The sequence below is a fragment of the Engraulis encrasicolus genome, chromosome 3, assembly GCF_034702125.1.
Source record: "Engraulis encrasicolus isolate BLACKSEA-1 chromosome 3, IST_EnEncr_1.0, whole genome shotgun sequence".
NCBI classification, from domain to species: Eukaryota; Metazoa; Chordata; class Actinopteri; order Clupeiformes; family Engraulidae; genus Engraulis; species Engraulis encrasicolus.
This window is the reverse complement of record NC_085859.1, coordinates 43,095,475-43,105,310: the sequence shown is the minus strand read 5'-3', so window position 1 is coordinate 43,105,310 and position 9,836 is coordinate 43,095,475. Positions and strand designations below refer to the sequence as shown.

At 42.9% G+C, this 9,836-nt stretch overlaps 1 protein-coding gene across 1 annotated transcript; it reads left to right on the top strand.

The window, feature by feature from the left end:
* The first annotated feature begins 2,473 nt into the window (after positions 1 to 2,473).
* psat1 (phosphoserine aminotransferase 1) lies at positions 2,474 to 9,370 on the top strand. Its single transcript, XM_063194517.1, has 4 exons — positions 2,474 to 2,639; positions 7,663 to 7,791; positions 8,087 to 8,224; positions 8,678 to 9,370. Exons 2-4 carry the CDS (start codon positions 7,673 to 7,675, stop codon positions 8,781 to 8,783), a joined length of 363 nt encoding a protein of 120 aa, XP_063050587.1. The 5' UTR covers positions 2,474 to 2,639; positions 7,663 to 7,672; the 3' UTR covers positions 8,784 to 9,370.
* The last annotated feature ends 466 nt before the right edge of the window (positions 9,371 to 9,836 follow it).

The following is a 9,836-nucleotide window of genomic DNA, read 5'->3' as shown; positions in this document are numbered from 1 at the left end:
AGGTGGTCTCTGGGACTCCGTTGGCAAAAATCCTCTCGAGCTCTGGGCTCGTCGTCTTTTATGCTCCCAGGTGTGGGGCATCTTGTGCACCTGACCAATCCCTGTCCTTTGTCCACCTGGATTGACCACCTCTCGGCCAATCAAATATCAGATGACGTTATGATATGTCGGGGAAATTTTATAATCGTGGATTTATTGACGGGAGTTTTCCAAAAAGAATAAGTTTCGAGGAGGTTTTTGGGTTTTTAATTAATTCTGAACAGTGACATCATGTGCTTTCCAGAGGCGATTCTAGGTTCAAATGGGGCCCCAAGCGAAAGTGCAAAAGAATGAACTTCTGCACCAAAATCACCACTACTGTAGTATAGTATAGGCTGCTATCCATTGTCTAGGAGCTCAGGGGTCCCAATCGATTGTTGGTCTTGGTATCTAGCTGGTGGCTAGATACGCCTCTGGTGCTTAAATCATTTTCTTCATTAAAACTGGGAGCAGGTATCAGACCTGTCACCTAGACTTTGTTATCTATAACTTATGTCCAGATCTAACGAAGTTGCAGTATGTACATTGTGTTTCGATCCTACATGCAGGGACGTTACTGGGCCTGGGACAAAGCAATTTGAAAGGGCCTCTGACCCAATGTATACTGTGTATTGAGGACCCAATTATGGGCCTCCTCTGTTGGTGTCCCTGCCTACATGGACGAGGAAACTCCCGTTTTGTTCTTTTGGAGTCACGGGCATACAGGTGCACTCAAGCAAGGCACACAGTAAATTCCACAATGCCCATTCAACACCCAGAGAGCAGGCCTGGATTTAAACGAACTCTATAAGTGTTGAACTAACGCTGCAACACCCACTGTGCAGTTTCGGTTTAGCAACATCTGCTGCTAGCTGAATCTTCTAGGTCGTCGCGCCCCTTGGTCTCTTACAATGGGGAACTTCCCAGCGACGGCCTAGCTTCACGTAGACTTTCAGTCAGCCACATTATATGTATGTGGAGAGGGATTCTCTATTAGTATATGGTCATATCTAAGGATAACCACCTTTATCTTTTTTCATTACTAGAGTTTTAATAAGAACTAATTTAACGCCTACCTAATGTACTAATTAATATGTTTTTCTTCTCCTCACTTTAAGGCATGGGCATGTAAGCTAAGGCACACACACACACACACACACACAGGCCCACCTGCAAGCCTCCCCGTACAAGCAGTGCTGTACACCTGCATTTGGCAGACTGCCCATCATTGTCTCTGTCAAGCGTGGCTGCTCTTACTAACACACATACACACACACACTCTGGTTTTCTGAGTCTCTGTTCAACATAAGAGAGTTAATATATTTAAAGTAAGAACTGAAACATGCAGATATAATAGAAATAAAAGTACATAAACGTAATAATAGTAATATAAATATAATGCAAGTAGTATAATATACGGTTCGTTTTTATTATCCTTTAGGTGCAAGCACAAACTAATCTGTCACTCTATATACCAGATTTCCTCCACACAAACTTCAGGCAAGGGAGACAGGCAAGCTAGCCATAGACTCCACAGACATTTTCACACGTTTGGGAGCACTAAAGGACCCCTCCCAATGATTCTGGCCCAATTCATCATGCTGCTACCTCTTTGCTAATGTCACTCCTTTTTTGGGACATGTTGACCGTCTGACAACTATCTATGACTCCATCCACCTGGACCATCCACAGTTTCACAGCACTCAAAGGTGACTGTTTAATAAGTAGTCGTGATGTTTTTCTAGGCCCACTGGAGGCCTTTCTGCTTGTGAGTATTGGTTGCATAACTACGTACACCTTAGTGTCCGTGGGACTCCAGGGCTACCAGCAGCGTCAAATGTCACCTGTTGGCTGCTTGGTAATGGTATTTTTTGTATCACCTGTTCTTAATCAAATGTACTTGGCAGAAAGCTTTGTTATTGTGCCTTTGTCTGTGCACCTGTGTGTGCTCTGGATAAGCTACAAATCCGGTAATGGCAGGGTTCCTGCAGATCCTGAAAATATCAGAAATGCAATATGTGTTTTAAAGCCTTAAAAAGTACTAGATTTTGCTATGTTATGCAAGGCGGAAAAAACAGTAGCATGTCCAGAGAACTATACTGTACACTACCCAGCATGTGCCTCACACACACACACACAACACCTGCTGGCATCACACAACATTTATACGGCAGTGTTTTCCCAGCAGGCATGACATGGTGTGTGGTAAACGCAAATGAAGATGGCTGTAACTAAATATTAAGGTTTGTAAAAAAAATGCATCTTTGTTAATCCCCTAATTGTGTGTGTGTGCGTGCGTGTGTGAGTGCATGTGTGTCTGTATGTGTGTGTGTGTGTGTGTGTGTGTGTGTGTGTGTGTGTGTGTGTGTGTGTGTGTGTGTGTGTGTGTGTGTGTGTGTGTGTGTGTGTGTGTGTGTGTGTGTGTGTGTGTGTGTGTGTGTGTGTGTGCAGTTTGGTTTGATCTTCGCAGGTGCCCAGAAGAACGTGGGGTGTGCGGGCGTAACCGTGGTGATTGTGCGTGAGGACCTGCTGGGCAAGACATTGAAGGAGTGCCCCATCATCCTGGACTACGGTGTCCAGGCTGGAAACGGATCGCTCTACAACACCCCTCCCGTCTTCAGGTACTCAGCCAGGGGGACAATAGGGGTCAGTTGCCCCTGGGCCAGGGAGAGATGGGCTACAGAATTGGCTCCACATTATGCTGAGTATGCTTAAATTAGGTAGGAGGCCCGGTCCAGTCAAGGCGGTTAGTGGTACTGTGTTCAACAGACAGTCGCACCTTGACAAAAAAAGTTGTCCACTGCTTCAATATAGATCAACACCCTACCTGGTTTCAGATGCTCAACAGGCACTTGCAAATGTAAATGTAGCTGAGCGGGCAAGAATTTCCAGAGAATGTGCCTTGTTCATTTTGACTACTGTTTGGGGAAGTATTACCACACAGTTGCATTCATTTTCCTCTCTCTGATGTTCTTTGCAGGCTAGCTTCTTTCATATTTAGCGCTTCATGCTCTAGACAGTGCAGCACGTATTTCATAGTCACAGGCACATTTTCCAAACAGGAAGAACATTAAAGTAGCTTAATACTTCCTACTTTAGACTGTTTTGGGTACTAAAACAAACGCATCGATTGAAACATATGGGACGGTTATCGGAGCAAACTGGAGTGAACCAGAACAGTGGCTCATGACCTTTTTAAACACACTCCACTCCGTTCACATGCCTTGAACACGTGGCACCTTGAAACAGAGATGGTCGTAAATTACGGCAATGTACTTTTTGACAGGCAGTCCATATTCCTAGAAAGGCTCAATATAGGTCAAACGCTCTCATTCCTCGAAAGATTCAAAATGCCTTGAAGCAATCGACCCAGTGGTAAGCACAAGTTAGAACAGGTTTACAGATTCTTCACACAAAATCAACAGCACCCCACCCTGCTTTAGGTGCTCACCATCCAGTCGCAATACAACGTTAGATGTGGAAACTTGAAAAAGTTTGGCATGAAGGACTACAATATACTCTTGACTGCCATTCCGTCTTCCTTGCCTGTCTTCTTATGGTGCATTCCCCAGAGGTAGGAGCTTCCTAGTAGGCAACAAGAAGGCAGCTACCTCCCACTTGAAAGCGTTCCAACCAGCAAGTCATACAAACTACAAACATGGAGGGACAAAAACTACATATCCACTTCTCAAAGATGTCAGCAATGTAAACAACATCATGCGTTATTTTCATTTAGCCGCATTTCATCTTTTAAAGACGCAATGTTAATATAACTACACCTTAGAAAAGTTAACAGGCTGTGCTGCAACTGTTAACCTGTCTGAATCAAATTTATTTGTCCATAAATTGGTGATGTGCAACATAAACTTCCTAACACTGTGCGCTGCCATTGCTGTGATGACATCACTATAGTCAATGGGGCGAAGTCGGTTTGCTTCGCTTTTGCCCCAGCTCACGACTTGAACATTCCACTTCAACAGGCGTTCCAATGCATTTCGGCAAGTAGGAGGTCAGAAACATCCCATCTCCCAACTCTGGGGAATGCACCATAAATGCCAGTCATGTCAGTCCCTTCCTGGAAAGACCACAAATGCGCTAATGTCATTATTCCTTGAAAGACTTGATACATTCAGCACATTCCATCCTGGAAACACTACAATTACCTTGCAGCAGTTCACCCAGTTATAGGAAGACTCATTGAAACAGGTTTTAACAGGGCCATATCATGTCTGATATTGTACTATTGTCCATCATATTGTATTTACATTTTTAAAAGTTTTTTTATAGCTGTATATATATATTTTATTTGTTTGTTTTCAACACCGGATCACCGCCATATGTCATTGGCTCCAACTGGCATTGTTGGAAAAGCTTTTGAAGTTTGCCATTATATATATATATACATATATATAATTATTATTATTTTTTTTAATTTTTTTTATGGGGGTGTTACCTTTATTAAGACAGGACAGCTGAAGAGGTGGACAGAAAATGGTTGGGAGAGATGTGGGGTAGGGTGGGGAAATGACCTTGGGCTTGACTCGAACCTAGGTCCCCAGCTGAAGAATACGATACCTACGGTGCATACACACCGCCAGCGTGGACATCCACTTAATGTCCACTCAATGTGTGTGGTATCATTCCAAAAGGGTTACACGGCCTTGCACACAGGAGCGTGGTGTCAGCGTGGCGCATGTCCCGCCCGACCGGAGATGTCCGCGATGCTCCTTGAAAATAGAACTCGAGTCTATTTTCCTGCGCGGACGACCGCGTTCAATGAGCGGGCTCCATTGAAAATGAATGGCTTCTGCCTGCGGATAGAACGTGGACATGACTGTGCAGTGTTCAAGGCAGCCCGCGAACCTCTCGGACTTGCGATGCTCCCAGATACGTTAAGCAAACACGAATATCTCAATGTGTATGTACCGTTAGCTGTTTGGGCTATGGCCAAGGCCGAAGTCTGGTTCAGATTACTCATCAGCAGCGAAATAAGAATGCCTCATAGAAGCACTGTACTGTATTCCCGACACCAAAAGCCTTTAGAGTTTGCATGGGCAGTGCATATTGAAGCAGAACACACCCAAATGACAAAGCTTCCTTCATTTTAATTAAATTGAACTGACCGTAGATCCTTCATTTCCTTTGGTATTACATTACTTATTTTACTCTGCAAAAAGTAACACAGCCACTCATAATTTACATCGCTGATACTGCAGTGGAGAGGGTTAAGAGCTATAAATTCCTAGGAGTCAACATCAAGGAGGATCTCAGCTGGTCTCATCACATCAGTTGCATCACTAAGACGGCTAGACAGCCACTGTTTTTTCTGAGACGGCTGCACAGATATGGAATGGAGAGTAGGATACTGGCCTTCTTCTATCGCTGTACAATAGAAAGTATTTTAACTGGTAATTTCACAGCCTAGTATGGTAACACCACTGCCCAAGACAGTAGAGACCTCCAGCGAGTCATCAAATCTGTTCAACGGACAATCAAATCAGATCTACCCAACATCCAGGATCTTTACAATCAGCGCTGTCTGAGGAGGGCCAAACGAATTATAGCTGATCCGCACCACCCCAGCTACACACACTACACCCTTCTACCATCTGCCCGGAGATACAGGTGCTTACGTGCTCACACCAGCCGACTCAGGGACAGCTTCTTCCCTCAATGTATCAGACTGTTGAATTCAAAAACATCAACATAGGAAGGAATCCACTCATCACATCTCCCATTTCTCCAACTTGCCATTTAAAAAAAAAAATGCAGCTTTTTTATATATATGTATTTTTTCCTACTTTTTTTTTTTTTTGCCTTTTTACATTCTTCTTTAACCTTTTTTGGGACCCCCAGAGCAGGGAATATTTTCATTGTGTATATATATGTTTCATATACAGTGAGTCCAATATGTATTTGATCCCTTGCTGATTTTGTTGGTTTGCCTACTAACAAAGACATGATCAATCAATAAATGTTATGATAATATGTATTCTAATATGGAGAGACAGAATATCAAAAAGAAAATCCAGAAATTAACTGAAGAGAATATATATTAATTTATTTCCATTTCATCGAGCAAAATAAGTATTTGATCCCCTGCCAACTGATTACAGTTCCTGGCCCACAGACCAGATGGGCACTTCCAATCAACTTGTCATCTGAATTAAAGACACCTGTACATACTAACATGCATAAAAGACACATTGAATCAGCAGAATCAGTCCATAGTATGAGTGAATCAGTCACACTCCAACCTCACCAGCATGGGTAAGACCAAAGAGTGGTCAAATGATATCAGGGACACGATTTTAGACCTGAACAAAGATTAAATGGGCTGCAAAGCCACAAGAAAGAGACTGGGTATTAACGACCCAGCTGTTGATGCATTTCTTCCAAAATGTGAGGAATACAACATGACTATCCATCAGCCTGTCTGGGGTTCTATACAAGATTTGACCTTTTGTAGGGATTTGATAATCATGAGAACAGAAATAAATCACCCTAGAGCTATACGGTATGAACTAGGCAATGATATCAAAGCTACTGACCAAAATCACTGAGAAAACTACTGGTAGCACTTAATGCCACAGAGGTTTAGAATCCAGTAGTGCACACCTGGTACCTTTACTTCAGAAGGAACCTGTGCAGTCCCACTTGAGGTTTGCCAACGGACATCAGACTGATTTAGGATATGATAAGGAGGTGCTGTAGTCAGATGAAACCAAAATCAAGATGTTTGGCATTATCACAATTCAATGTGTTTTGAGAGAGTACTACTGTCTATGATCCCAAGAACACCCTCCTCACCATCATGCATGAAAGTGGTATCATTATGGTTTGAGGGTGTGTTGTGGCCAAGGCACAGGACAACTTCACATCGTCAACGAATGGATGGAGGGAGACATGTAATGTGCAATCCTGAGTGCAAACAACCTTCCTTCCACCACTACACTGAAGGGTGGGCCATTTTTGGATCTCCCAACATGATAATAATACACAACATACAGTCAAAGCAATGAAGGAGTGGCTCAATAAGAAGCATATTAAAGTCGTGAAGTGGCCTAGACAGTCTCCAAATATTAACCCTATAGTAATTCTATGGAGAGAACTGAACCTCCCATTTGCCAAGCTACAGCCACAAACTATTAATGTTTTAGAGATAATGTGCAAAGAAAAATGGGCAGAAATATTTTCTACTATATGCACTAACATTGTCATCAACTAAAAGAAGCATCTGACCTCAGTGCTAGACAACTAGGGCTTTGCCACAAAGCACTTTATCTTCTTTAGCTAGAGGGGTCAAATACTTATTTGCCTAAATTAAATACAAATAAATTAAAATATATTATTTTGAGCTATTTTCTGGAATTTATTTTTGATATTCTGTCTCTCCATGTTTGAATACATATTATCATACATTTATAGACTGATCATGTCTTTATTAGTGGGAAAACCGGCAAAATCAGAAAGGGATCAAATACATATTGGACTCACTGTATATACACATGACAAATAAAATATCTTGTATCTTGTATAAATTAATGCTAGTAACCAGCCAGTCTCTGCTCTTGTAATGAATGCTAACCGGCTAGTCTCTGCTCTTGTAATGAATACTAACCGGCCACTTTCCCCTCTGCTCAGCATCTACATCATGGGCCTTGTGCTGGAGTGGATCAAGAACAACGGGGGAACGGAGGCCATGGAACGCCTCAATAAGCAGAAGTCCTCAATGATCTATGACATCATCAGCAACTCCAACGGCTTCTACTCGTACGTGACCCTCATTACCTAAAGATGTGTATGTGTGTGTCTGTGTCTGTCTGTGTGTTTGTGTCTGTGTCTGTGTGTGTGTGTGTGTGTCTGTGTCTGTCTTGGAAGGGGTAGTCAAGAGTAAGGTATTATGCCCTTTCAAGCAGTTGTCATGGTAACATCAAGCTTTCAACTGAACTACTCCCGTTACCAAGACTACTTATTTACTTTCTTCTCCCTCCCTCCCTCTCTTTCTCTCTCTCTCTCTCTCTCTCTCTCTCTCTCTCTCTCTCTCTCTCTCTCTCTCTCTCTCTAGTTGCCCGGTGGAGCCAGACTGCCGTAGTCGTATGAATGTGACGTTCCGTGTGGGCAGCAGCGCGGGGGACGAGGCTCTAGAGAAGAAGTTTCTGGAAGGAGCTGCTAAGCTCGGAATGCTCTCTCTGAAGGGACACAGGTACTGGCAACATAGTTATAACTGTAGGGCCTATAGTAAAGGAGGATCCCGAGGCAACTCTGCTGTTGAGTTTTTATGTGTACTTTCAACGCGTTTCAACTCGCGCAGGAGTCTTTTTCAAGGTGTAAACCTTTAAATAGAGTCCTGCGCGAGTCGAAACTTCAAAGTTTAAGATGCCCTTTTTCCCTTGAAGAGCACCTGCACTACGCTATTGACTGAGACCCAAGGCAGTACTCCCCCGTCTCGCTTTTAAAAATAGTTAGAACTGTATGTCCCCTGTATTTGTGAAAACGTTCATGAATTTCAAACTCTTGTTCATTTATCAAGAGTGGAATGCTTGTTTTCCCTCCCCAAATCTCATGATGTGTTCTCTTGTCAGACTGCCACATTGAGTTTGAAAACACACCTAACCCTTTTCCTTACTCTTGGCTTCCCCTCTGTCTCCCCCTCCAGGTCAGTGGGAGGCATGCGGGCCTCCTTGTATAATGCTGTGACGGTGGAGGACTCCCAGGCTCTGGCCAGCTACATGGCCCAGTTCCTGAAGGACCACCAGCAGTGAGAATAGGTCAACCATCATATACCCTGCATGCTGTATATGGATCAATGACGTTTTTTGGGGCTCAGACGTCAAATAGTACAACCACAGCTCATGCCCATAAATGAATCAGTTATTAGTACTTGACGCATTTCAATGAATATGCTTGTTGGGTAATTCACTAAAATCAAAAACGAATCATTTCATCCAGACAATAGTGGCATTAGTGCTTGCACCACCCTGACGTGTGCTGCTACTGAAATGTCATTGATCCATGCATCACCAACAGGATGCTCTTGTTTACCAGTGGCCCATGCCACTCACAAATCAAACCATTTACTTTTTGGGGAAAAAAAGAGAGAAATGAAACTCCAGATGGTATTAGTAGTATTTTTTGTAAAGGTTTGGATCTTTGCAATGCTTTTTAACGCACACACGCGTCCTCTGGCAGACCTCCTGTGCCTCATCATTCCCAGTGGCTGCCTCAGGAGTTCTAGGTGAGGAAGTAGATCTTTGTATTGTTTTGTCTGTGCCTTAATGTATATAGATACATTTTTTTTTATCTGTGTAAAAAAGATATTCACATTCCATTAAAAGTCAACTCAACAGTGTCATTGTTGTTTAGTTTTTTTTTCTGAGGCATCATCCATCTTTCTTATACCTACTATCAAGTTACAAAATTTGCTTTAGCTTCTGGTAATCTTCGAACTAAAGGAGAACTGAAAGGTTGTGATTTGAACCAGCTCGTTTTTGTCGTAAAGGCTCCATCTAGTGGTCCGTTATTGCAACTGCGTCTGCTGAGTGAGGACACCCATGTCCTCTGGGCGCCATGGCAGTGAAGTACACCAGTGTTCACAGAGGCAATTCTTGGATGAACTGGGGCCCCCTGTGGAAATTCAAAAGAATGAACATCACAACAAATCACCACTACAGTAGTCTAACATCTTAGCTGTTCTTCATCATCTATAGGCAAGTGGCTGCCTGCCAAGCCTGGTGACAAGATGCACCTCTGAATGTTCATGTAGGGATAATGAATGAATGAATGAGTAACAACCATTACAGAAGACTAGACCTAGA

Excerpts from the sequence above, each read along its gene's own strand:
- psat1 (XM_063194517.1), top strand. The coding sequence starts at position 7,673 with ATGGGCCTTGTGCTGGAGTGGATCAAGAACAACGGGGGAACGGAGGCC. Across the intron at positions 7,792-8,086 it reads AACTCCAACGGCTTCTACTC|TTGCCCGGTGGAGCCAGACT; the intron begins GTACGTGACCCT and ends CTCTCTCTCTAG. Across the intron at positions 8,225-8,677 it reads CTCTCTCTGAAGGGACACAG|GTCAGTGGGAGGCATGCGGG; the intron begins GTACTGGCAACA and ends CTCCCCCTCCAG.